Here is a 24,895-nt window from a genome sequence, read left to right as displayed (position 1 = left end):
GGTGGATTGATTCAGTGACTGGGATAATTGGGATGGGAGTGTCAGAGACAGTGTGATTGGCACAGGACAGAGCAGAGTTTAGGGCTGTTATACATAGGGTCGCTGTGAGTTGCAAGCGACTTGATGGCACATAACAACAACAAGTACATGAGAAAAAGGGACAATTTTGGTAATTACTATAATTTATCCAGGTTGTAGCAACAGTTAAAAACAACCAAAACTATGTGTAGTTGCATAGGTGGAGACAGATACATATGTGTAGATAGGAAAGCACGTGTAATTAGATGCACATGCATGTGCAGTTGCATCTGTAGACACATTTATGCACATATGCATATGTATTGTTGTGTGTGCTGTCAAGTCAGAACTGTTCCATTACTGAACCTCTAGCAGGTTTTCAGAGGCAGTAAATTGCACAAGAGGAGATTGCCATCCTTTTCTCATGGAGAAGCTGGTTGATCTAAACCATGTGCCTTTGAGATTACTGCACAGTTTCTTACCACTAGGCCACCAGAGAGCAGTTTTGGAAGCTTTCTACCTATATCAAATAGAATTGGTTTATTGGTTCAAAAGACTTGAGCAAGTATTTAGGGCCACTTAGCCAATTGGCATAATAGTGTTCATAAAGATAATGGTCTATACCAAGTTTGGTGAGTAGCATCTAGGATCTTAAAAGCTTTCAGGCAGCCATCTAAAATGTATCTCTTGATCTCTACTCACATAGAGCAAAAGAGAATGAAAAGAAAAAGGCAAAAGAAGAAACCAATTTCACAGAGTAAGTTGTAGAAAAATTGTTAAAGAGGGACCTAATTTTCTGTCTGAACTTTTACTTAAAACAGGAAAATATTTAAAAGGAATTAGAGTACTTTTGGAATATTCATCATCATCATTTTATGTAATATTAATATACAACTGGCAGTCTTGACAACATACCTGTCTCTTGGAGACATGCAATTCAATTCTCGGAATCAGGTTTCTCTCTGTGCTTGTACTGCCTTGCTGGGGTCTGAGGAAGCTAAGTTTAAAGGAAGGAGTAGGTCTTTTCTTTATGTGTAATTTGTGTTACATGGGGTTCAGTTGGTAAGAAGTTGCACAAAGGCACACGGTTTGAATCTGCCAGCCCCTCCATGGGAGAAAGACAGTATCTCCTGCCTCTGAAAACCTGCAGGAGGGTCAGTTGTTGGTCGATTTTGACTCCACAGTACACAACAACTGCATTCTAGTATGTAGATGGCACATTATATATTTAACCATTTGGTTTTGTCCACTGAAGCCTTTCCTAGGAGTTTTTTGTTATTAACAATTTGCATTGAATATTCTAAATAGCTAAAACTTTGACCTCTAAATTTAATTTCCTTAGGAAAAATGAAGAGAAGTGAGATGTCTAGGTCAAATATTGTACGTATGTTGAAGGCTTTTAAAATATTATTTCAAATTACCTCCAAAAGGATTATGCACACTTATACATCAGAAATTTCCCTGACCTTTGTCAAATTTTCCTCTTTTTTAAACATCTTTGCAATTTTGATAGGTTAAAAAAAAGTTTCTTAATAGCTTTCTTTTAATTCTACTGGGTTAAACTTTTGATGTGTACATTGCTTTTAGTTAAATTGTTCTAATAATTTTGAAAATTTGTTATTACGGATTTTTGTTAAGAACTATAAAGACATTATAGCATGTCATCCAAGGAGCAAGTTGTTATGCCTTCTTTGCTATAAAGAATAAAATATTAGCATCATATTTCTTAAAACCAATTTTGATAGGACATTTTAGATCTGACTGACCTTTCTAGTTTTTAAGGATGAGAAGTCTTGCTTTTAACAATAGTATAATTGTTTGCTGCCACATCTGATATTTTATAAAATACTAACTTTACAAAAAAGTCTGCATAATAATCTTTTGGCATTATTATCTTTACAGATGAGACAAGAGATGAATTATATCAGGGTAGTTTATATCAGGTATAGTTTATATTTGTCAAGTTGTTGTTAATTTCTGTTTCTGGACAACAACCTCATAGTAAAACTCAGTAGTCCTTGATGCTTTAAAAATTGGAAATAATTAGGGATTCTCTATTTGGTTGTAGAACCTCATGGCAACTTGAAAGTGCAATGTGATTGGGGCAGATTAGTCAACAAGCAAGGTAATCACAAGCTTATTTTGCTTACTTTCTAATTTTTAGTGAATAGTTTCACATGCTTGGTTTGTTTGGTTTTTTTTTTACCACATCACAAAAAAATTCACTACAGATTAGTATATATCTTCGTTATTTAGTACTCCTGTAATAACTATGCCACAAGTGAAGAGTTAAGCAGAAATTTATTGTCTCTGTTGTTGTTAGGTGCCATCGAGTTGACTACAATTCATAGTGACCTTATGAGCAACAGATGTAAACCTTGCCCTATCCTGTGCCATCTTCATCATCTCTGATATTGTTATAGTCACTGTATCAGTCTATCTCATTGAGAGTCCTTTTCTCTTTTGCTGACTCTCCAACTTTGCAAGAATGGTGTCCTTTTCCAAGGACTGGACCCTCTTAACAACATACCCAAAGTATATGAGTTGAAGTTTCACCATCTTTGCCTCTAAGTAGCACCCTGGTTGCACCTTCTCCAAGACACATTTGTTTTTTTGGCAGACCATAGGATATTTAGTACTCTCCTCCAATACCACAACTCAAAGACATCAGTTCTTCTGTCATCCTTACTCATTGTTCAATTTTCAGATAGATAGCAAGCAATTGAAAATACTATGGCTTGGATAAAGGTGCACCTTAATCTTTAAACTGACATCATTGCTCGTTAGCATTTTGGAGAGGTCCTTGACAACACATTTTCCCAGTGAGACATGACTTTTAATTTCTTGACTGCTAGTACCAAAGGTATTGAGTGTGGACACAAGTAAGATGAAAGAATTGACAACTTCAATCTTTTCTCCATCTTTCAGGAGCTTGCACAGTGGTGAGGAATTGTTGGGGGTTTTTGGGTTGTTTTTTTTAAATGTTTAGATGCAATTTATATTGAAAGCTGTAGTCTTTGATCTGTAGCAAGCACTTCAGGTCCTCTTCAGTTTCAGCAAGCAAGGTTGTGTCATCTGCATAACAAAGGCTGTTGATGAGTATTTCTCTGCTCTGGATGCCACATTCTTCTCATAGTTTAAGGAGGCTAATGGTCCAAATTCAGAGTGTTGGATCCAGGGAAAGTCTTTCTCTATTGACTTGGAGGAAAGTCCTTGTTTCATTCTTTAGAGATCTCTTGTGTATCTTAGTCTCCCTTGTGTTGAAGAGCTTACCAATGCAGGGACTTGGGTCCCAAAGACAAGCTCCAATTCTCATCTCCTTTCTTGATGGTACTGAGGCCCCTACCCTCTCAGCCTGATTTCCTCTCCTTTTCTATTTTGTGAGATAAAAGGCCACATTTCAAGGAAACTTGCTTCACATCTGATCTTGGCTGTGACCCTTAATCCTTTTATAGTTGTTTAGATTATCAGATCCTGACATAATTTCCACATTACATAGTTATATATACATATTTTTAGAGGAGGCAGTTTAATCCATGGCAGTTAATAAGCATAGATAAACTTGTGCTGACCTTATTTACTGGATATTTCATCCTTGTCAGGAAATGTCACCTTGAAAAGAGGCTTTTTTACTATAGGAAGTTACTTTAAGGTTGAGAGAAAGAAATAGATATATATATAGATATAGATATAGATATAGATATATAGATATATGTAGATATATATACAGTCAAACCTAGATAAAAATGTTTGATACTATGAAAAAACATTATATTGTTCAGTATAGATTTGTAAAGAAGCAAAAATAGGCCCATGTTTACTTTAAGTGAAGCATTGCTTACAAGATGCAACCATAAAATTACAATTCATGTATATGGCTAACACATGGAATTCTTACTACTTGTCAGACACTTTGCTAATGACTTTCAGTTGTATTTTCTAATTTACAGTAAAATCCTTTTGAGAGCAGTATCGTTATCACATCCACTGTTACTGATGTGGTTAGTTTCCAGAGATTAGGCCATTATGCAAAAATGGGCATTATGTGAAAATAGAAGATGATTACAGAAGATCACAAACTGGAATATCACTCCCTCATCATCTAATTGCCACGTCATTGAGAATCCAGTTGACATATAATTAGGCACAGCCAGCACTATTCTTGTTTATGCCTCAATATTTGTTAATACATAAGATAGTCTGATAATTGAGTTTTTACTCTTGTCACAAATGGAAAAATACTGGAAAATGAAATAGGTGTAAGTGTACTCACATTTTTCAGATGAGAAAACGGAGGCTTAAAGATGGAAAGCAACTTCTCATAGCCCACATTGCAGCTATATAGGTGGGGAAAGCCCAGTATCTGCTTAGAGTCTTGGTCCTTAGTCACATTTTGTACATGCTTTCTCAGCTGGTAAAGGTTTACCTCATGCTGTATATAGCAGAATATAGTCAGGGCTCAACCATAAAAGAGGACAATGGCAGAAATGACACTTGTTTTCATTTCCTTTTAGAATGAAACTTTCTCCAGTTATGATGAGTTATGTGAATTTTCTTCTTTCTTCTTTACAACAACAAATAGAGCTTGGGTGGCCTAGTGGCAAGAAGCTGTGCTGTAATCCCAAAGGCGCGTGGTTTGAGGCCACCAGCTGCTTGGCAGGAGAAGGATGGGCAGTCTCCTCCTGCACAATTAACTGCCTCTGAAAACCAACTTGAGGGTCAGCTATGGGTCGGTTTCAAAATAACGAATTTTCTATGAAATAAGTAACAGGAAAGAGGATTTAAAAAATAAGCATTTGACAAGCCCCGAAATGAATTTAAAAATCCTTGAGTAATCGTGCATAACTGATCAAATGGAAAAGGGAAAGGAGAATAGGAGGGGGAAAGAGAGAGAGACAGTAAAGAAATATTTGCACACAGATAGAAACAGTTCTGGAGGATTGACCGGCAGGGAGAGGAGAAGGAGAGGGAGCAGGATTAACGAATGGATGGATAGGGTAAAGGGAAAGGGAGGGTAAAGCAAGGTTTCCATGGGATGTTATAAACAATGACATTATATAGTTGTAATTAGTGTTATAAAATGATAATATACATGAGCGATTCAATGAAAAACAGTAAGTCCTAGTGGACAATTCTCTTATGTTCCATTGGCTTGTGTGAGTGGGAATCAACTTGACGGCAATAAGGTGGGGTGGTTTTTTGGAGGTTTTTGGGTTTTCTTTGGACCAGTCATGTTAGCTCTAGGTGGAACTGTTGTGCCAATGGGAGTATTTTGATCTAAGATGAATTTGAGGTCCTTTGGGCATGTGTGTAGTTTCTGAGCGGGCAATGTGACGTAGTAAAAGTGGTGAATGTCTGCCCCTGTGTGGGCCAGCCCTGGCTTTGCAACCAGTGGGTTCTGGAAAATAGGAATGCAGGTCAGTTTGCTCCTCCCTATAAAAGGGGACACCTTTTAAATTTTGGAATTCTCTAATTAAGCTTATATTCTCCCTCCACTTGATTTAGTGAAGGTATGTATGCTTGAAAAATGGAACCTCAGAATAAAATAAAGCCCTTCTGAAAACCATTCAGTTAGCCAGAGGCATTGATTGAAAAATTTTATATCCTAGAGAAAGAATTAACATTGACTCTTTATCACTCCGACACCAGATAGATAGATCTCTGTAGTAAGGAGTTGTGCTGCCAACCCAAAGACACATGGTTTGAATCCACCAGCTGCTCCATGGGAGAAAGATGGACAATCTCCTTCCATACAGTTTACTGCCTCTTAAAACCAGCTGGAGGGTCAGCTATGCATTGGTTCAGACTTGATAGTACATAATAACTACAATATCTATTTATAAATTAGAATGAGTTGTGAAATTTAGTGAGTTGCAACCAATACTAGAAAAAAGTATAGGAATAAATCACACATAATAATGTAAAATATTATGTGAAACTTGCTTATGTGCATTGTATGTATGCACACACATTTACATGGGTAGTACGTCATAGCATAAAATATCCTTCTAACTGGGACATGGTCAGAAACACATGGCCTTCCATGAAGGATAGAAACAGTGTACTCAAAAAAATTAATACACCTAGTTGAACTGGGCTCAGATCTATTGTTCAAAAGGTCACTATGAGTCATACTTGACTTGACAGCACCTAACGACAACAACATTTGAGCTGTGTTTAATTTTTTACTTATTTATTTTTGCTAGATGGACAATAAGTTGTTGAAATAATTTGATCAGCTGATAGAGAAGGTGAACTAAAGGATAGGCAGAATTGAATAAAGGCTGACAAGATCGATAAATGGTGTCATATAAACAGTGAAGGCAAAGGCTTAGAGTCACCATGATTTCTTTGTGGGATAATGGGAAGATCAGCTTGGCTGGAGGGCCCCAGAAAAATACAAAGATAATAATCTACAGCAAAATCATGGGCAAGTGTAATTATCTTGTAATGGTCTTTAATTATCTTACCTATATTGTGATTTTTAGATCATCATCCCTCGTTTTCACCTCTTTCCTCCTTAATGAAGCTTCTTATGTGTTTTGTTGTTGAGTACCACTGAGGCAGAACTGAAGGTTTTCAGAGGCAGTTAATCACACAGGAGGAGGTTTCCTATCCGTCTCTCATTGAGCATCTGACAGATTTGAACCATTTGCCTTTGGGACTGCAGCACAGATACTTACTACTGTGTCACCATAGCTCTTGTATGTATAGTAGTACAGATAACCTCTTTCAAACCATTGGGTAGTCTAAAAGGCTAAGCATCATTAAAAAGTTTTGTTTATATGCCCTGTGTATTTTATTTTTAATACAGAGAATCTTAAAAAGTTATTTTATGAAATCCAAAGTCTCTGTAAATGTTCGTTAAAATGATTTTTTTTAAAGTTATTTCATCTGAAACTTCCCAGTGTTTCTCTAATTTTAGCATGCATTAGAATCACCTAGAGAATCACCCGGCCCCATTCCAGAGCATTGCTTTCATAGCTCCTTAGTAGGATGTACTTAGTTTTTTGGATTTTAAAAAAATTTTTATTTTATTTTAATTATTTTTTTTGTGTGTGTGTACTATCAAATTGGGTCTGACTGGTACCAGAGGAGATTGTTCCTCCTTCCCTAGCACAGCATCTGGTGTATTTGAACTGTGGGCCTCTGGGATTGCAGTGCAGCGTCTTGCCACTAGGCCACCAGAGCTCCCCTGTACTTAGTTTTAGAATTTTTTAAAGTTGAGGTGAAATTCGCATACCATTTTTAAATTAATATTTCTGTGTCATTTAGTACTTTTACAGATTGTACAACCTCAGTCTGGTTCTAAAATAGAATTAGTCTGATTTTTAAAGCTTTTTATCTCCTTAAATTAGATTGAAAACCAAAACTACAAAACCAAAACGACCCCACCAGTTTGGGATGAAGTCATTCCTCTTAGTTTAGCGTGAAAAACTGCTGTTTGGTTCTATGTGCTGGGCGCCACCTCCTGGACCTTGCGTTTCAGTGCAGCATAAATTCACTACCAGGAGTCTATCCCTACTCAGTGATCCCTTATGACAAAATAGAAGTAGAACTGCCCCATAGGGTTACAGAAGCAGAGCTCCTCAGCTTTATCTTGTGGGATAGCTGATGGGTTTGAGCCACTAACCTTTTGGTTAACAACAAGATTCTTTAATCATTCTGCTACTAGGACTCCCAAGTATTGCATACCTCTTAAATTATTGTTGAGAAAACATGCAAGTCCTATTTTTTGTGTTCTTCCCGAAATGTACAAACAGCTAGAGCTTGAAGGTAGCAAAATAAAAGTTTTTTTATTTGTTTCTTAACCTTTTTCTAACTTTGGTCACACAATGGAACTCCAGCCCTATCTAATCAATAGTGAGTAGTACTTGTGCCAGCCAGGGACAAGGCATGTTGTTCTTAGGTGTAGTCAAGTCAGTTCTGACTCATAGTGACTCTGCGCAGAATGAAACACTGCCCAGTCCTGTGTCATCCTAATAATTGTTGCCATATTTGAGTCATTGTTAACAGCTGTGTCAGTCCATCTTGTTGAAGGTCTTTCTCCTTTTCACTGACCCTCCATGTTTGTATGGATGACATCTTCTCCTTTATCCATTACCCACCATGATGTCTTCCTTCAGGAATTCCTTGGTAACATGTCCAAAGTACTTAAGACAACATTTCACCATTCTCACTTGTAAGGAGCATTCTGGCTGTACTTCTTCCAAGAAAGATTTGTTTGTTCTTCTGGCAATCCATGCTCTATTCAGTATTTTTCATCAACACCATAATCCAAAGGGATCAAGTCTTCCTTATTGATTGTCCAGCTTTCACATGAATGTTTTTATGAGGTGATGAAAAATACCAGGTCTTACATCAGGCATATCCTTAGTCCTCAAAGTGATATCTTTCCTCTTAAACACTTAAGAGGTCCTTTGCAACATATTTGTCTAATGAGATATGTCATTTGATTTTTTTGACAGCTCCTTCCGTGGGTGTTGATTTTTGACTCCAAGTAAAATGAAATCTGCATTAATTTCAGTCCTTTCTCCATTTATCTTGTTTTATTGGCCCAGATGGAAACAGTTTTGTTTTCTGAATATTGCGATATAGTCCATATGGAAGGTAATAAATAGTCTTTGATCTTCATCAGTAAGTACTTTGCTTTCAGCCTTTCACATTCCTATCTGCTTCACTTTCAACAAGCAAGGTTGTGATAACAGCATATTGCAGGCTGTTAACAAAGCTTCCTCCAATCCTGATGCTATGTTTTGTCTTCGTATACTCTAGCTTTTTGTTGTATTTTATTCAGCATACAGACTTAATAGGTATGGTGAAAGGATACAATGCTGACACACCTTTTCTGATTTTAAACCATATAGTATCCCTTTGTTTTGCTGAGGTACCTCTTGGTACAGGTAAGCTCAAGTAAATGTTCTAGAATTCCTATTCTTTGCAATGCTATTCGTAATTTGTTTTGAACCATACCATTCACTCATTCATTGCTATCGAGTTGGTTGTGACTCACAGATGATTCTCCAGTGGGTTTGTAGGGCTGTAAAGGCGCACTGGAAGAGATTGACCATATTTTCCCTGGAAGCTGCTGATGGACTGAAACTGCCAAAGAAACACAATATTTTGGTGCAACCTGTAAACCACATAGTCTGATGCTATTGCATTGTCAATAAAACACAGGGAAACAATTATTTTTTACTTTGAGCTAAGATCCATCTGACATCAGTAATGCTATATCTTGTTCTACTTCCTCTATTAAATCTATAATTTCTAATTGTTGTGACTTTTAAAAAATTTGTTTTATTTGGAATAAGAACATATATTGATCTCTTTCAGTCTATTGACCAGTGAGCTCTTTCAAATTTCTTGGCATAGACAAGTGAATGCTTCCAGTGTTGCAACCATTTCTTGCAACAACTCAAATGACACTCTGTAAAGATCTGGAAGCTTGTTTTTCACAGTGCCCTTAGTGTAGATTATATTTATTCTTTCCATACCATTGGTTCTTCATAATATGTTACTTCCTAAAATGATTGAATATTGGCCTGTTCTTTTTGTTACAGTGACTCTGAATATCCCTTTGTAAAAAGAGTGTGGCAAGCATGAGGGCAGACCTGTCTGATGTCTACTAACTGTACAACAGAGAATAGTCCCTAGTGAAGACATCCACAACACAAAACTGATTTTCATGAGATCAGGCAAGCCCCTACACTTCAACAACCTACTTACACCATTTTTAATACCAGTTGTCCCTCCCAGCCCTCTCATTGCTCTGCTTCTGATTCTGCTAATTGGCTGCAATGACTACACAGAACTCAGAAACATATTCATGATTATGGGGTTTATTTGAGAAGTTAACAAGTTATAGTTCATGTTGGAAGCAGGACGCAGTTCTGGAGAGGTCCAGTATAATTGCACTTTATGTTGTTGAGAAAGGTATTTGCAATGAATAAGTGATTGGCCTTCCAAATTTCTGTCATTGGATTTCTAATGCCATTTCTGTCACTAAGGTAATATTTTCAAAATTCTGTTCTCTGTTTTCAACTTTTACATTTTGATCAACAGTGATTAATTATTAACACATCTCAATTGGATTTTCAAACTGCAAAATCTGGTAAAAAGATTCACTTTCTTAATCTTTGGTGTTAATGATTGATACATATATTTGGATAATAATCATTTTATTAAATAAAATCATTTTATTATATAAAAAAAAATCTCAAACTCATTGCAATGAAGTCAGAACTGACCCATAGCTGACCCTCAATTGGGTTTTCAGAGGCTGAAAATTACATGAGAGCTAATTACCATCTCTCTTCCAAGGAGCTTCTGGTTGATTTGAACTGCCTGCATTTGAGTTGGCAGTGCAACTCCTTACCCATTAGGCAACCAGAGCCCCTTACACTCATATGTATATAGTCCTATCCCTCACAGCATTGTATTTCAGGATAGATTTTGACATATTCTTTCTGATAATGAAAATGATGATATTCTTCTTTGTCATTCCTGGCAAAGTAGAACAGATGATTGTCTGATTCAAAATGGCTAATACTTGTCCATTTCAGCTCAGGATATTGATCTTCACATATTCCAATTCATTTTTAAAATTCGTTTTAGTGAAAGTTTACAGAGACTTTGGATGTCCATTCATTCATTGTTGGGTTTTTCTCCCTTCCCAACTTCCCCCTCAGTTTGCTCCTCTCTATGCAGCATTCATTCTGGATTCCTGTCATGACAATAATACTTAATGATATATCCCTTTTAAACAGTTCTCTCCCTCATCTGTTTCAATGCAATATACATAATTTATCCCATCTTTCTCAGTCTTCCCCAACCCCCATGTTAGTCCCGCTTTACAACAGTGGCACTATGCAGTATCTGTCCTTTTGTTACTGAGATATTTCACTCAGCATAATGTCCTCTAGGGTCACCCATTTTAAGTAATATTTCATGAGTTCCTTGTTTTTCAATGCAGTATAGTATTCCATTGTGTGAATATACTATAGCTTCTCTATTTGTTTGTTGATGGGCACTTGTGTTGTTTCCTACTTGTTGCTATTGTGAACAAAGCCGCGATAAACATGGGTGTGCATATATCTGCTTGGGTGGTGGTTATGGTTTCTTTGGGGTATATTCCCAGTAGTGGAATTGCTGGATCAATTGATACCTCTATTTGCAACTTTTTGAGAAAGTGCCTTACTGCCTTCCATAGTGGTTGCACCATTTTACACTCCCACCAACATTGAATAAGGTTTACATTTTTTGTACAACCTCTCCAGCATTTGTTGTTTGCTGTTCTGTTAAATTTTGCTATTAATGGGGTGAGATGATACCTCATAGTTGTTTTGATTTGCATCTCTCAGATCTAGGGATTTTAAACATTTCTTCATGTGTGTGTTTGACATCTGAATGTCTTCTATGGTGAAATGTCTGTCCATATCCTGTGCTCATTTTTCAATTGAGTTGTTTACTTTTTTTTTTTAAATTGGGTTGTTTACCTTTATCTTATGTGGTATTTTATAAATTCTACATATAAGTGCCTTATCTGACATGTCATAACCAAATACTTTTTCCGGGTCTGTGGCTTCCCTTTTTATCCTGTTGGAGAAGTTTTTGGATGTGCATAGGGATTTGATTCTTAGAAGATCCCATTTATCTATTTTATGCTCTCCTGGTTGTAAACTTTTCAGGATGCTTGGAAGACTGTTTATGTTGCAGGTTAGGACTTCTAGGGTTCTTCCAAGCTTCTCTTTAATGAACTTTATAGTCCTTGGTTTTAGTCCTAGGTTCATGATCCACCTTGAGTTGGTTTTTGTGTATGGAGTGAGATGTGGATCTTGCTTGAGTTTTCTGCAGATAGTTTTCCAATTTTGCCAACACCATTTATTAAAAAGGCTGTCATTTCCCTACTTAATGTAAAAAAAAATCAGTTGATTTCTGGGCTCTCAATTCTATTCCATTGATCTATGTGTTTGTGGTACCAGTACCACGCTGTCTTGACCACCATGGCAGTGTAGTATGATTTGAAATCAAGGAGTGAGATGCCTCTTACCTTGTTTCTCTTTTTAAGGAGTGCTTTGCTTATTCGGGGCTTCTTTCCATTCCAAATGAAATTGGATATTGCCTTTTCCATCTCGTTGAAGAATGGGATTGGTATTTGTATTGCGATTGCATTGAACGTGTAAATTGCCTTTGGTAGTCTTGCTATTTTCACAATATTGAGTCTTCTGATCCATAAGCAAGGGATATTCTTCCACTTCTTCAGGTCTCTTTTTGCTTCTTGTAGTAATGTTTAGTAATTTTCTTTGAATAGATCCTTTGTGTTTCTGGTTACATTTACTTCCAAGTATTTAATCTTGTGATTAACTATTGTGATGGGTATTTTTTTTTTAGCTCCAGTTCCATATTCTCTTTGTCACCATAGAGAAATCCAACTGATTTTTGTATGTTGATCTTATAACTTGCCACTTTGCTGAGTTGTTCAACTATGTCTATGTCCAGTAGTTTTCTTGCTGAGTCTTTAGCATTTTCTAAATATATTATCGTATCATCTGCATAGAGAGATAATTTTACCTCCTCTTTGCCAATTTGGATACCTCTTATTTCCTTCTCTTGTCTTTTTGCTATAGCTAAGACTTCCAGTACAATATTGAATCAGAGAGGTCATAATGGGCATCCTTGCCTAGTTCCTGTTCTCAAAGGGAATGCCTTTAAATGCTCTCCATTGAGAACAATGTTGGCTCTTGGGTTTATGTATATACTTTTTACTATATTGAAGAAATTCCCCTCTAATCCCATTTTGTTGAGTGTTTTACTGAGGAAAGGGTGTTAGATTTTTGCATCTATGTTCATAAGAGGTGTTGGCCTATAGTTTTCTATTTTGGTGGTGTCCTTTCCTGGCTTTGGTATCAAGGATATGTTTGCTTCATAGAATGAGTCTGGGAGAATTCCATCTTTTTCTATATTCTGAAATAGTTTATGTAGAATTGGTGACAATTCTTCTCTGAATATTTGATAAAATTCACTCATAAAACCATGTTGTCCAGCGCTCTTTTTGCTGGAAGTTGTTTTATTACTTTTTAAATTTCTTCTTTTGTAATGGTTCTGTTCAGGTATTCAATTTCAGTTTGTGTCAGTTTAGATAGGTTGTGCATTTCTAAGTATTTGTCCATTTCCTCTATATTTTCATATTTGTTTTAGTTTTTCACAATATTCTAATGTTGTTGTTGTTGTTATATGCCATCAAGTTGCTTGTGACTCATAGCGACCCTATGTACAAGAGCTCTAAACGCCGTTCTATCCTGTGCCAACCTAGCCATCTCAAACGCACTTATTTCCACCACTCCAGTCACATAATCGATCCATCTCATCTAAGGTCTTCCTCTTCTTCACCACCCCTTCACTCTGTCAAACATGGTGCCCCTCTCCAAGGACTAGTCCCTCCTTGCAACGTGCCCAGAGTATGTCAGACGAAGCTTCAGAATCCTTGACTCCAAGGAGCATTCCGGCTTCACCTTCTCCAGGACAAACCTGTTTGTTATCCTAGCAGTCATATTAGCCTTTTTATTTTAGTTGGTTCTGTTGTGATGTTGCCTGATTTTCCTTCTTTCTTTTGTTAGTTTTGCTAGTGGTTTGTTGATTTTATTCACCTTTTCAAAGAACCAACTCCTAGTTTTGTTGGTGGTTTCAATGGTTTTTGTTTTCTATTTCATTTATTTCTACTCTACTTTTTATAATTTCAGATTTTTTAGAGGGTGTTGGGTTTTCTTGTTCTTTTTCAGTTTGTTGGAGATATTGGGTTAGAGAGTCAATAGTAATTTTTTCCTGCCTTTTGGTGTGTTTGTTTACTGCTATAAATTGACCTCTGATTACTGCTTTGGCTGTTTCTCAGAGGTTTTGGTAAGTGGTGTTTTCATTGTCATTTGTTTAAAGAAACTTCTTAATTTCATTTTTTATTTCTTCTAGTACCCAGTCATGTTCAAACAAAGTGTTGTTGCAGTTCATTTTTTTGACATTTCATTTTCCCTCCTGTATTTCCATGTTCTGATTAATGAGTATTTGCAGCTGTTTCTTCTTATTTTGAGTCATGACTCACTGGCAAATGAAGATCCCCAAAGCTTTTACTCCATCTACATCACTGAGGGTAACTTCACTTTGATGAGGCAATGTTTCTCTAGTGCTATTTTGAGTGCCTTCCAACCTGAAGGGCTAATTTCCAGCACTGTATTACCCTGTGTTTCGCTGTTATCCATAAAACTGATTTGTGTTTTTTCAGAAGGAGATCTACAAGTCGTTTTTCCTAGTCTTCCTAGGTCTGGAAGCTCTGCTGAAACCTGTGCACCAGAAGTGAACCTGTGGCATAGCTTTAAGCATTACAGCAACACACCAGCCACTACAGTATGACAAACTAATAGAGCACATCACATAGTGTGTTGAAAATGCACTGCTTATTCTGCTTATTCAGACTGCCTCTTGGCCTATTATTATTATTTTCACTTTTTATTGTGATTTGAGTGAAAGTCTACACAGCAAGTTGGTTACCCTTTCAATAATTCATATACATTTTATTTTGTTACATTGATTGCAGTCCCCAAAATGTAACAGCACTCTTTTCACTTCCTCCCTGTGTTTACCATTTCCAGTTACCCTTTTATCTGATCCCTTCCTCCTATCTGAGATTTATCACTAGGCAAGTGATGCCCTTATGATTTTGTATAATTGCTTATTCTGAGGAGTGCATTCCACATTTTTGTTATTTTTCACTATGTGGGCCTTCTACTGTTTGGTAGAAAGTTGAATCATTGGAATGATTTCAGTCACATGTTTGAAAGGTGAATAAGGACCATAATCTTGGGGGTCTACTCATCCCTATCAGATGGCAAGCCGTGTCTTTCTATGATTTTGAGCTTTATTCTGCATTTTCTTCCCCTTCTCTTTAGGACCTTCTGTTGTGACCCATTCCAAGTGCTCATCAGTAGTGGCCAGGAACCATCTAGTTCTTCTGGCTTCAGGATTGTAGCAGCTGAGGTCCATTAGCCCTTGGACTCATTGCTTCATCATGTCTTTGTTTTCCCACATTTTTGCTTTGGATAGGGAGAGAGACGAATAGTTGCAACCTAGATGGTAGTTCACAAGCTTTTAAAACCCCATTGACAATGTATTTTGGATAAGCTCTTTGTTCTCCTGATGCACAGGTAAACTATACTGGCTGCTTCCTTTCCTTCATCTGTTAGCTGTTTGTTTGTAGATCAGACTTTTCAATCTTGTCATTATTGACATTTTGAGCCAGACAATTGTTCGGTATAGTGGTGCCCTTTGCATTGTAGGATGTTTAAGCAGCATCCCTGGTCTCTACTAGATATCCATAATACTGATGCAGTTGTGACAACATGCAACCTGGAGGGCAAAATCACCCCAGCTGAGAACTATTTCTCTGGATTATAAAATGTCTCTGGTGTCCACATTCCAGTCAGGCCTGGGTCCATATCTTCTCTAGCAGAACAGGGAATATTTTCCCCCCTAGCCTTAACAACATCATCAACATAGAGAGTGATCAGTTGGCCCAGTGGACAGAAAGCGATGCTACCAAGCCAAAGGTGGGTGACTTTTAATCCGCAGCCCTTGGGCCTGTCTTTCATTGTTTTTGTTCAAACATTCCCTTACATCGTATAGCCCTGGTGTGTCCATTTGCTGTACAACTGTGACACTGATGCGTTAAATGTGTTAATGGTTGGTTACCTATGGCGGACAGTGTTGGGTGGAGCTCCCCAATTAAAACAAGCTTGGAAGCAGGAGTGGCATCCACTTCCGCAATAGCTTGCCTCCAGAAACCCTATGAACCTGGAGAGAGGATGAAAGATACACAAGTGTTGAGTGAGGACTTTTCTTCATAGAGTTGCTATGAGTCATCTGCGACTCAATGGCACTTAACTACAGCCTTTTATAAAGGGCTTAAGGAGCTCTAATGCTTAGTCTGTAGGCAGTTGCACTGCAGATGTAAAAGCCACACTTTTCTGGTGAATTCACTTGGGAGAGAGATGGTCAATCTCGAACCCAATGGAAGGGTTAGCTAGGAGTTGGCTCCAACTTGATGGCAGTGAGTTTTTATATGGGTTTATTTTTAGCATACAATTGTCGACTATCAGCTGTCTGAAGGGATAGTTTATTAAAAGTTCTGACGGGATACATGCAATGCTATTTTATGCATATTATTGTTGATTGCTGTCGAGCCGAGTAGCATTCATAGCGACCTTATGAACAAGACTTGAAGCCTTTCTATAACTTATCATTTCTCCAAGTTGAGTTTCCATAGGCATGTGGTTTAGGAAGTGGATGCTACTCCTACTTCCAAACCTGTCTTAAACTAGGAGCTCCATCAAACACTGTCCACCTTGGGCAACTGTTAATACATTTGACACCCCAATGGCACAAGTTTCAGCATCACAGCAAACCCAAATTACTTCAGTACAGCAAACTGACAGAAGTATAGGCTATTTATATTACCAAGGCAATATAGTGTATTTTAAGTGCCTGGAAATGACTCTATTAATCATTCATCAAATACTAAGCTCCTTGAGGGCAGAAATTTGTCATTTATTCACTATGTATGTCAACTGTTTGGAATAAGTAGGTAATCAATATAGTTGGTGAATGTTGAAAAGATGTTTTTTTTTTTTCAAATGGAACTAAGAATAGCTGTTCTCCCTGAGAATATACCCAAGATAAACAGGAGAGCTAGTTAGCTTCAATGAGTGGGAACTTTGATTCAAGCAAGTCAAGACTTCATTCCATGATTTTAAAATGTACTTTTTAGGTTGGGAAGAGGAAATCTAAGGACTTAAATTGTTTATTAAAAAACAGTTCAAGACTGCCACAAATCTAAACATGAAAATACTATCTTTAACTTTACTAATAAGCTGGTTTCTAAAATTTCAAATGTAAGCATTTTGAACACTGCAGTAGAAAAAGAAGGTTGGAGTCCCATTGTCCATGGCAGATGCCTATGATTAACCATTTAGTCATGACAGGCTTTTCCTAAGGATGGAGACTTTTGTGAATGTTGAGAGAAGAGATGTGAATGGGAAGATGACATAAATTCTCCCAGGTCCCTTAACTACATAGCATTTAAATTGCCACTATTGGAGTGGCACATGGAGTAAAGTGACATTAGAATTCAGCTTTGTACGGTTCATTTGTTAAGAGCTAGCAATTAACTCTCTTCAATTTATAATAAATAAAAAATATAATATAAAAATAAAATAAAAAATAAATAAAAATATATAAATAAAAACAAATAAATATAAATTTATATCTATAAAATAAATATATAAATGTATGCATATAACTTATTGGTAAATTTAGTACAAATAGAAAATCTGATTTGAGAGAAAATGGGCAAAAGGGCTTCAGGTTATGATAACACTGCTCTCAAAAGGTAGAGAGAGGTGAGCCACAGTGGAGTGTAAAAGAACCCCAAAACTAGAGTTAGTCTGCCAGAGTTCAAAGTTTCATTCTGCCTTAACTAGCTAGCAGCTAATTTGCAACTTTAGGAAGGTCATGTTTCTGAATTTCTATTTCAGAGTTGCTCTGAGGATTAAATGAAACAACACATGTAACTTGCATATAGCACAATGCCGGGCATCCAGTATGGACTCTGTAGGCTGGTTCGCTCTTACATTTCTTATTTTGGAAAGATGTAGCCTGTGTTTGGCATCAGTGTCTATCTGGAACACTGCTATTATTTTTTTCGTTTTTGTACTATGACATGAATTTTCATATTTTTCAAGAAATTACCACTGCAAAATAATGTGGCAACAAAACATTGAACTTTATTGGTAACGTTCAAACACTGTTCCCTGATGAAGTATTTTTTCAATTCAGTTTGTCGAAATACTTCAGTTTTCCAGCTGGATCTGGGATTATCTGTTAAAAAAAAAAGAGAAAGTAAATTATTTCTTTTTAAATCCCAAGTATGTCATTAGTAGACAATAGTTGCCCATCTCTTGACTAAAAAAGATAAAGATGTTTTCTCTGTATCAGTTACATATATTTAGGAAAAAATGGGTATGTCCTGTCTGCCAATTTCAGATAGCCCACAAAGCAAATTTATTATCTGTCAATAAATTAACATCTGTATTCAAGCACCCGAAATGTTACTTACAACTCTTCTCTTGGCCACCAGGCTTTCATGGCATCTTCAGGTTTGATCTAAGTAATTAAAACACATCAAGAGAGCATGGCTACAGATGTTAATGTATTTTAAAGATAATTTGCTGATTAAATGGTAGTATACCAAAAATGCTGAAAAGGTGAAACGTGTTCACTAGGGGTTTAATCAAAGTAGGTGTGGTGTTTTTTTTTGTGGGCTTTTTTTGGTGTGATCCAGACACAACCTTTTCATTTCAAATGACAAAGTAAAGAAACAAAACTAAAATATAACATCGAGTACTATGCTGGACTACCACCAAATGAACACATACTCTTTAAAATGTGCTCGCTCTAAGAACACCACAGCCTTGGGAATCTACTTGATCTTTTTATTTTAAAAAACATTTGACCTCATATTAACTGTGTTACTTGCTAGTTACATGCAAATGACACTTGGACTCTTACATATAGAAAATAGCGCCTTGTAATTGGCTTAGCACAGTTTTGTAAGAATTTTCTTTAAGAAATTTTTCTTCAGCATAAAATTATTTTTATGAGCATTACTTCAAGGAATATTCTCTTTGGGAATTTATAATCTCTTTGCATGTACACAGATGCTTTGTTTTTTATCTTTTTATTAGTATTTCTATCATTCATATATATTGTGTCACATAACTGGTTTTGATGCAGTGCAAGGCTATCCTGTTTTATCACAGAATGTGTGATCCACTGAATGATGATGGCAGAATCAGGGAACACTTCAGAGTGGCAGTGGCATTTACGTTAGTCTTGAGAGGTGAGTAGAATTTGGAGAATTAGACAAGCATTCTAAATTGCATAAAGACCTGAGCAAAGGCACAATGACAGAAAAAGGCAAAACTAATCTGGGAATTTGCTGAAGCACACCGTGCTCCAGTCCAAGAGTCTTAGGAAAGATGAATTTGGGAGAAGCTAGTGGAAGTAGAATAGAAAAGCTTGAACGTTGTTCCCAAGTATCTAGGGTGTGTCCTTACTGGAGAGCCACTAGAAGGTTCTGGTTTTAACAATGACATACACTGGAGAGAAGTCAGGGAGATCAATCAGGAGACCTCTGTAATATCCAGGAGATAATTGAGGGAGGTGGAGGTGACAGATTAATCTATATTCAAAGCTACACCACCATAAATTCTTTTTTGACCCTACATCCTCCTCTGCAGACAATTTTCTTTATAACTTTTATTGCTTGAACGTCTTGTACTTTGTCTTATTTTCCTTCTTCCCCTACCTACAACTTTAAGCCACTTATAGCTGACTGCTGCCATTTTGGCACCATGAACATGCTAAGCTGGCTCCTGCCTCAGGATCTTTGCGTTTGCTGTTGCCTTTACTCTGGTTTCAGCTCAAATGCCAACTAATAACTCTTGGTTTGTGATTTGCCATGTAAGCGTGAAGAAAATTAAAGGCATGTGGACCACATGAACCTCAGCCTCCACAACCTTCAGACCAAAGACTAGGTTGTGCTATGTGGTAGGTACTCAAAAAATGTTTGTTGACAGAATGGTTAAACACATTATGTCAAAACACTGACAATGTTCTTGAGGGAGAATCTATGGTTTTCATCAGAGATTCTCAAAGGTGTTTGCAGTATGACAAAACATAATCATGCAAAGAGTCAACATGTTTTATGATAGGCAAAATGTTTATCCCTTCATAGTAAATTTGTATTTCTTGGGAATTCTGCTTATTTCTCAGGACATGGATTCACAGCAATGTAGTTCATCGTTCACTGTTGTTTCTGCTAAGGTGCCAGAAGGAAGTATCCCTTCCTTGAAGACCTATCCAGAAACATTTTTTAAGTCTTGGGTGTTGCCAGAGACTTCTGATATGTATTTCCATTTGCAAGCCTCACAGTCAATAAATGTAAACTAACCTAATAACTAATTTATAATTTAAAGTACACAGTGCTCAACTACTTTTAAATTTAAATCCCCCTTGAGATCTACCAGATTTATGTATAGAGGAGTTTGTATTAAAGCACTGACTCTTAAAGGGAAAGTTTTTCCAAAAGCATCAGAAATTGGTTTATAGTCAGTGAAATGTACTCCAGAGTAAATTTCTACCTCTAATTAGCTATGACTACAACAACTGGGGTGTGTTGGGGTTTTTTTCCCATTTATTCCAATGTTAGTTTTTGTTTAATTTTTTTTACCTACTGGTATTTTTTGTTGTTATTTGCTAATAAATTCTTAAGGTTCTTTTTCTATTGTGTATTGTCAACTCAGAACTCACAGCTGACTTTCCAGTGAGTCTTCAGAGGCAGTAAAATTCATGAGGAGACTGCCCATCTTTCTCCCTAGGAACAGCTGGTGGATTTGAACCACTTACCTTTGCGCTGGCAGTGCAATTCCTAAGCCACCAAAACTCTGTTTCTATTATTTTAAGATAATGATTTCTTTTCTCGAAGCTACTGATTTTTATCAATTTCTTAACTATAGTTTTTAGAAATAAACCCTTGCTTTTAGAAGATACATATTATTTTTAAAAGGGTTCCCAGAAAGTTTCTAAATTGTATTTTGGCTTACAGAATTCTTGAATGTATCCTACCAACTCTCTATTTTTTTTTCTCTTTAAAAACAACAAATTTCAAACAATTATTTTTTTTATATTTGGCTTTAAAATCGACAGCATTAAACCCTGTTTTAATGCTTTCTCTAGTTTAACTATGTTTCCTACAATTCAAAGAATGCCATTATGCTATGATTCCTGTCTACCCATTCTTACTTCATTTATAAAATTAAGACGTGGTAGAGCCCTGGTCTGTCAGTTTCCTATACAGAGGTAACTCGTGGTTGCTATGATGCTAAACACTGTGATGATATGCCAAATGCGATAATGGTTATCCATGGTGGACAGTGTTTGGCGGAGCTCCCAGGCTTGGAAGCAGGAGAGGCATCCACTTCCAAAATAGCTTGCCTCTGGAAACTATCTGAACTTAGAGAAATGATGAAAGTTATACAAGTGTTCAGGTGTTTTGTCCATAGGGTTTCTATGAGTTGTCTACAACTCGACGGCACTTAACAACAACAACAATTACAAGGAAAGATTACTCTGAGGATGGCATTACCAGCCCTATCACCCTTGCCTCTAGTCCTTTAAGATGAAAATTAATTCAACTTACTGTTTCACTACCAGGTTTCCAGCCAGCAGGGCAGACTATAAAAGGAACACAAATGGGAAAGACAGTTTAAAAACAAAGAGTTCTGCACACCCATGCTTACTGCTTCATTATTCACAACAGCAAAGAGATGGAAACAACCCAAGTGCCCATCAACGAACAAATGGCTAGAAAAATTATGGTACAATCACACAGTGCAATATCACACAGCCCTGAGAAACAATGAACTCGTAAAACATGGGGGAACCTAGAGGACATTATGTTGAGTGAAATATCTCAGTCACAAAAGAACAAATACAACATAACACTGCTGATATAAAATAGGATTGACACAGTGGGGGTTGGTGAGAGAATGGGAAAAGAGTAGATAGATAATGAACACTGCATTAGATCAGATGAAGGGAGGAACTGTCTGAAGGGAATATATGATTAAGCATTATATGTATGACAAAAATCTGGAACAAGGGGTGCTGTCAGTAGGCAACATATTGTATTTTCACTTTTGCCAGTTAAGTTTACTCACACTTATAAGAAATCAAACTGAGTGTTCTTCTAGTAATGTTGGAAAGTTTGGGTATTTGTTGACCAAAAAGATTTGGGCAGGGCTAAATTTTCCTCTAAACTGACATAAACTTCTAGTGAGCTGTCTTCACAAATCCTGTTGTATTTTGTACTGATGCCATGGTTCACTCTTTACCAACAGAGACTTTACACTTATTTGGCAAGTAGGATTACTTTTAAGAGGAATATACAACATGTTGCTAAAACTCAGGGTCAGAGGAATGAACTGATTACCAGTGTGATACTGAGTAATTCTGAGGAGTATGTTGTTAAAAAGACTACTCTCATATAGGCAGGCAAATAAAATTTATATTATAAAATATTACCAGATTAGCTTGTGGTATGCTGCCTCTTTACTGGCTTGCTGAAAAGACAAACTGGGCCTGAATAGATACTAATTTACATATTTTGCAGAGACAAAGAGGTGGAAAGTAAACTCTCATAAACTCTCTATTATAGACATTTTAACGTTTCAGCATCTTACACAGTAAGTTGAATATTATTAGTGATCTTTTGTTAATTCAAAAAATTTCATTGCTGTTGAGTTAGAACCATTGCATAGCTCCAGTGGGTTTCTGAGGCTATAAATCACACAGAAGATTGCCCAGCTTTCTTCTGTGGAGTTGAACTACCAGAGAGGGACCACCTTTGTTTTTGCAGCACAGCTCCCTAGTGTTTTGTAAATAGCACTTGAAATAATAATAATTTAATCTGTTAAAAAGATCTGCTAATAATTTGAAAGCTTTGGAGTCATCTTATTAGAAAAATAAATGAAAGTAATTATGTTATTTCACAAATGGAAATATCAAAAGGCCATGATGCTTTGAAATGAAGGATACCTTCACCATGTTTGTCGGTGTACTGGAATGCTTGAACCAAACGGAGTGTTTCATCCACTGATCTACCCACAGGAAGGTCATTCAGAGTAATCTGTCTGAGGATTCCCTTGTCATCAATAATAAAGAGACCTCTGTAAAACACAAGAATGATGGTAAGACCATTTCTTCTAAGAAAAGTATTAGTTAATGTTAATCCCTGTACTACTTATACAGAAGGATTTGAAGGATCAGAAGTGTGTTAAACACAGCTAACAACACACTACCTAGTTTATACTACTGGTATGTGAACAGGTAGGGACACATGGATACACACTTTCTCTCTCTCTCTCTCTCTAAAACCTCACTGCTATGAATTAGATTTCAAATTATGGCTACCCCAAAGGACAGAGGAGAACTGCCCTATAGCGTTTCTGAAGCTGTACAGAGAAGACTGCCTTATCCTTCTCTTGTAGAGCAGCTGGTGGGTTTGAACTACTGACCTTTTGGTTTATAGCCTAACTCTTGACCCACTGCATCACCAGGGCTTCTCACTGAAAAATGGTAGTTTCAGAAATACTTTTTACAGTTGCATCTTCATGCGTATGAGGTATGAGATTTTATGGCACTATATACAAAATGGCACAACTACATAATGAAACCTTCTCCTGGGTGAAGGGAATGACTTCTTACCACTGTCTATTTATGATGTGTCTGTATCTCTTTTTCAGTGGTTGAAAGACTAGGTCACCAATCTGAGCTATTATCTCTCTAAATCCCTTATGTGTGACTCACTGCTTCTCCAATCTGGGGGACGGGGGAAATTAAGTACTTTGATCTAAAATACTTGCTGCTGAAATGATTAATATTGCAATGATGAAAATGTCCCAGAGTTGATTGTGGTGATGGATGCACAACTGGATGAGCTGTATGGTATGTGAATATCTCAACAGAGCTGTTATAAAAATGTAAGATACTAAAACATTGACTTTCATATAAAACAAAGAAAAGAAGCTATTGACACTGCAAAGCACACCTAAATATAATTAACAACAAAAGAACAACAACTGTTTTAAGCTAAAATTACCTCTTCCTCAAAGGAGAAGAGTATTAGAATTTATTAGTTCAACTGACTCAGTGAGAGCTGCTGGGTAAAATATTTTCTTAATTTTTCCTACTCCAAAGAAACAGGATTGCTAATTTTGCTGCTATTTTCTTTTAGAAAAGCCATTATTGGAGTTAGTATGGAAAAGCAGAAAAAGAAATGGAGGAAGAGTTAGGGACCTGAGTTCAAGTCTGTGTGTGTTCTGCCATTAATTATTTATACCTAGGTTCTTTGGAAGCAGGAGTGGCATCCACTTCCTAAATAACATGGCTCTGGAAACTCTATGATCTTTGATAAATAATGATAATTATAGAAAGGCTTTAGGCCTTTTGATAACGATAATTATAGAAAGGCTTCAGGTCGCTATGAGTCATGCTCTACTCCATGGCAATCCATAACAACAACAACAACAATCATCAAAGTTCTAGGAATGTATCCTTTGTCTGTGAAATTACAGGTTTGGTCGAAGGCTATAAACAACACTGAAGGTCCATAATAGTGAAACAGTTTAAGTAGGAAACTTACTATTTTTCAATGAGAAACTACTATACTTTCATAAATGGAACAAGATAAGTATTTCTTGACCTAATCTCTTATCCTCTAACTCATTGTATACAAATATACTTAAAAAACAAACAAACAAAAACCCCAAATATACTTGAATTTATCTTAATGTAAAACTGCTGAATGGTACCTAAGAGCATGGCCTGAGTCCTCCAGATAGACACCATAGTCCTTTGAGATCTGATGGGTCAAATCTGAAAGAAGTGGAATCTTGATTGACCCAAGTCCTCCTTGTCTTCGAGGGGTATTAATCCTGTAACAAAATGGACATTTCTTACAGCAAAGTAATTGGCATATATCACAACAGCACTTTTTTTCCTCTTTGTATGCACACACATGAACAGGTTAATACATATACTGATTTTTGCTTTTATTTTCCCATGTAACATTATTTTATGTCTTTTAAATACCATAGATACATACATCACATATATCTGAATACATTTTAGTTTTAATGTATGGATGTACCATGAAATAACCACATCCTTTTTTTCTTTTTTTAAAAAATTAATTTCAATGAACATCTACAGA

The 24,895-nt window shown here is 36.6% G+C and overlaps 1 protein-coding gene across 1 annotated transcript in view; it reads right to left on the bottom strand.

Annotated features, from left to right (window-relative positions):
- Positions 1-17,826: 17,826 nt before the first annotated feature.
- Positions 17,827-24,895, bottom strand: part of PRDX4 (peroxiredoxin 4) — a 14,752-nt gene continuing 7,683 nt past the window's right edge. Inside the window, exons 4-7 of the mRNA XM_006885073.1 lie at positions 24,495-24,617; positions 22,720-22,850; positions 21,323-21,357; positions 17,827-17,940 (exon numbers count right to left, since the gene is read on the bottom strand). Of these exons, the coding sequence (XP_006885135.1) occupies positions 17,890-17,940; positions 21,323-21,357; positions 22,720-22,850; positions 24,495-24,617 (340 nt within the window). The 3' untranslated portion in view covers positions 17,827-17,889. The remainder of the gene's footprint in view (positions 17,941-21,322; positions 21,358-22,719; positions 22,851-24,494; positions 24,618-24,895) is intronic.

Source organism: Elephantulus edwardii, unplaced genomic scaffold (assembly GCF_000299155.1).
Source record: "Elephantulus edwardii isolate Elephantulus edwardi_28Jun2011 unplaced genomic scaffold, EleEdw1.0 scaffold00040, whole genome shotgun sequence".
Classification (NCBI taxonomy): Eukaryota; Metazoa; Chordata; class Mammalia; order Macroscelidea; family Macroscelididae; genus Elephantulus; species Elephantulus edwardii.
This window is presented reverse-complemented; position numbering and strand designations above follow the sequence as displayed.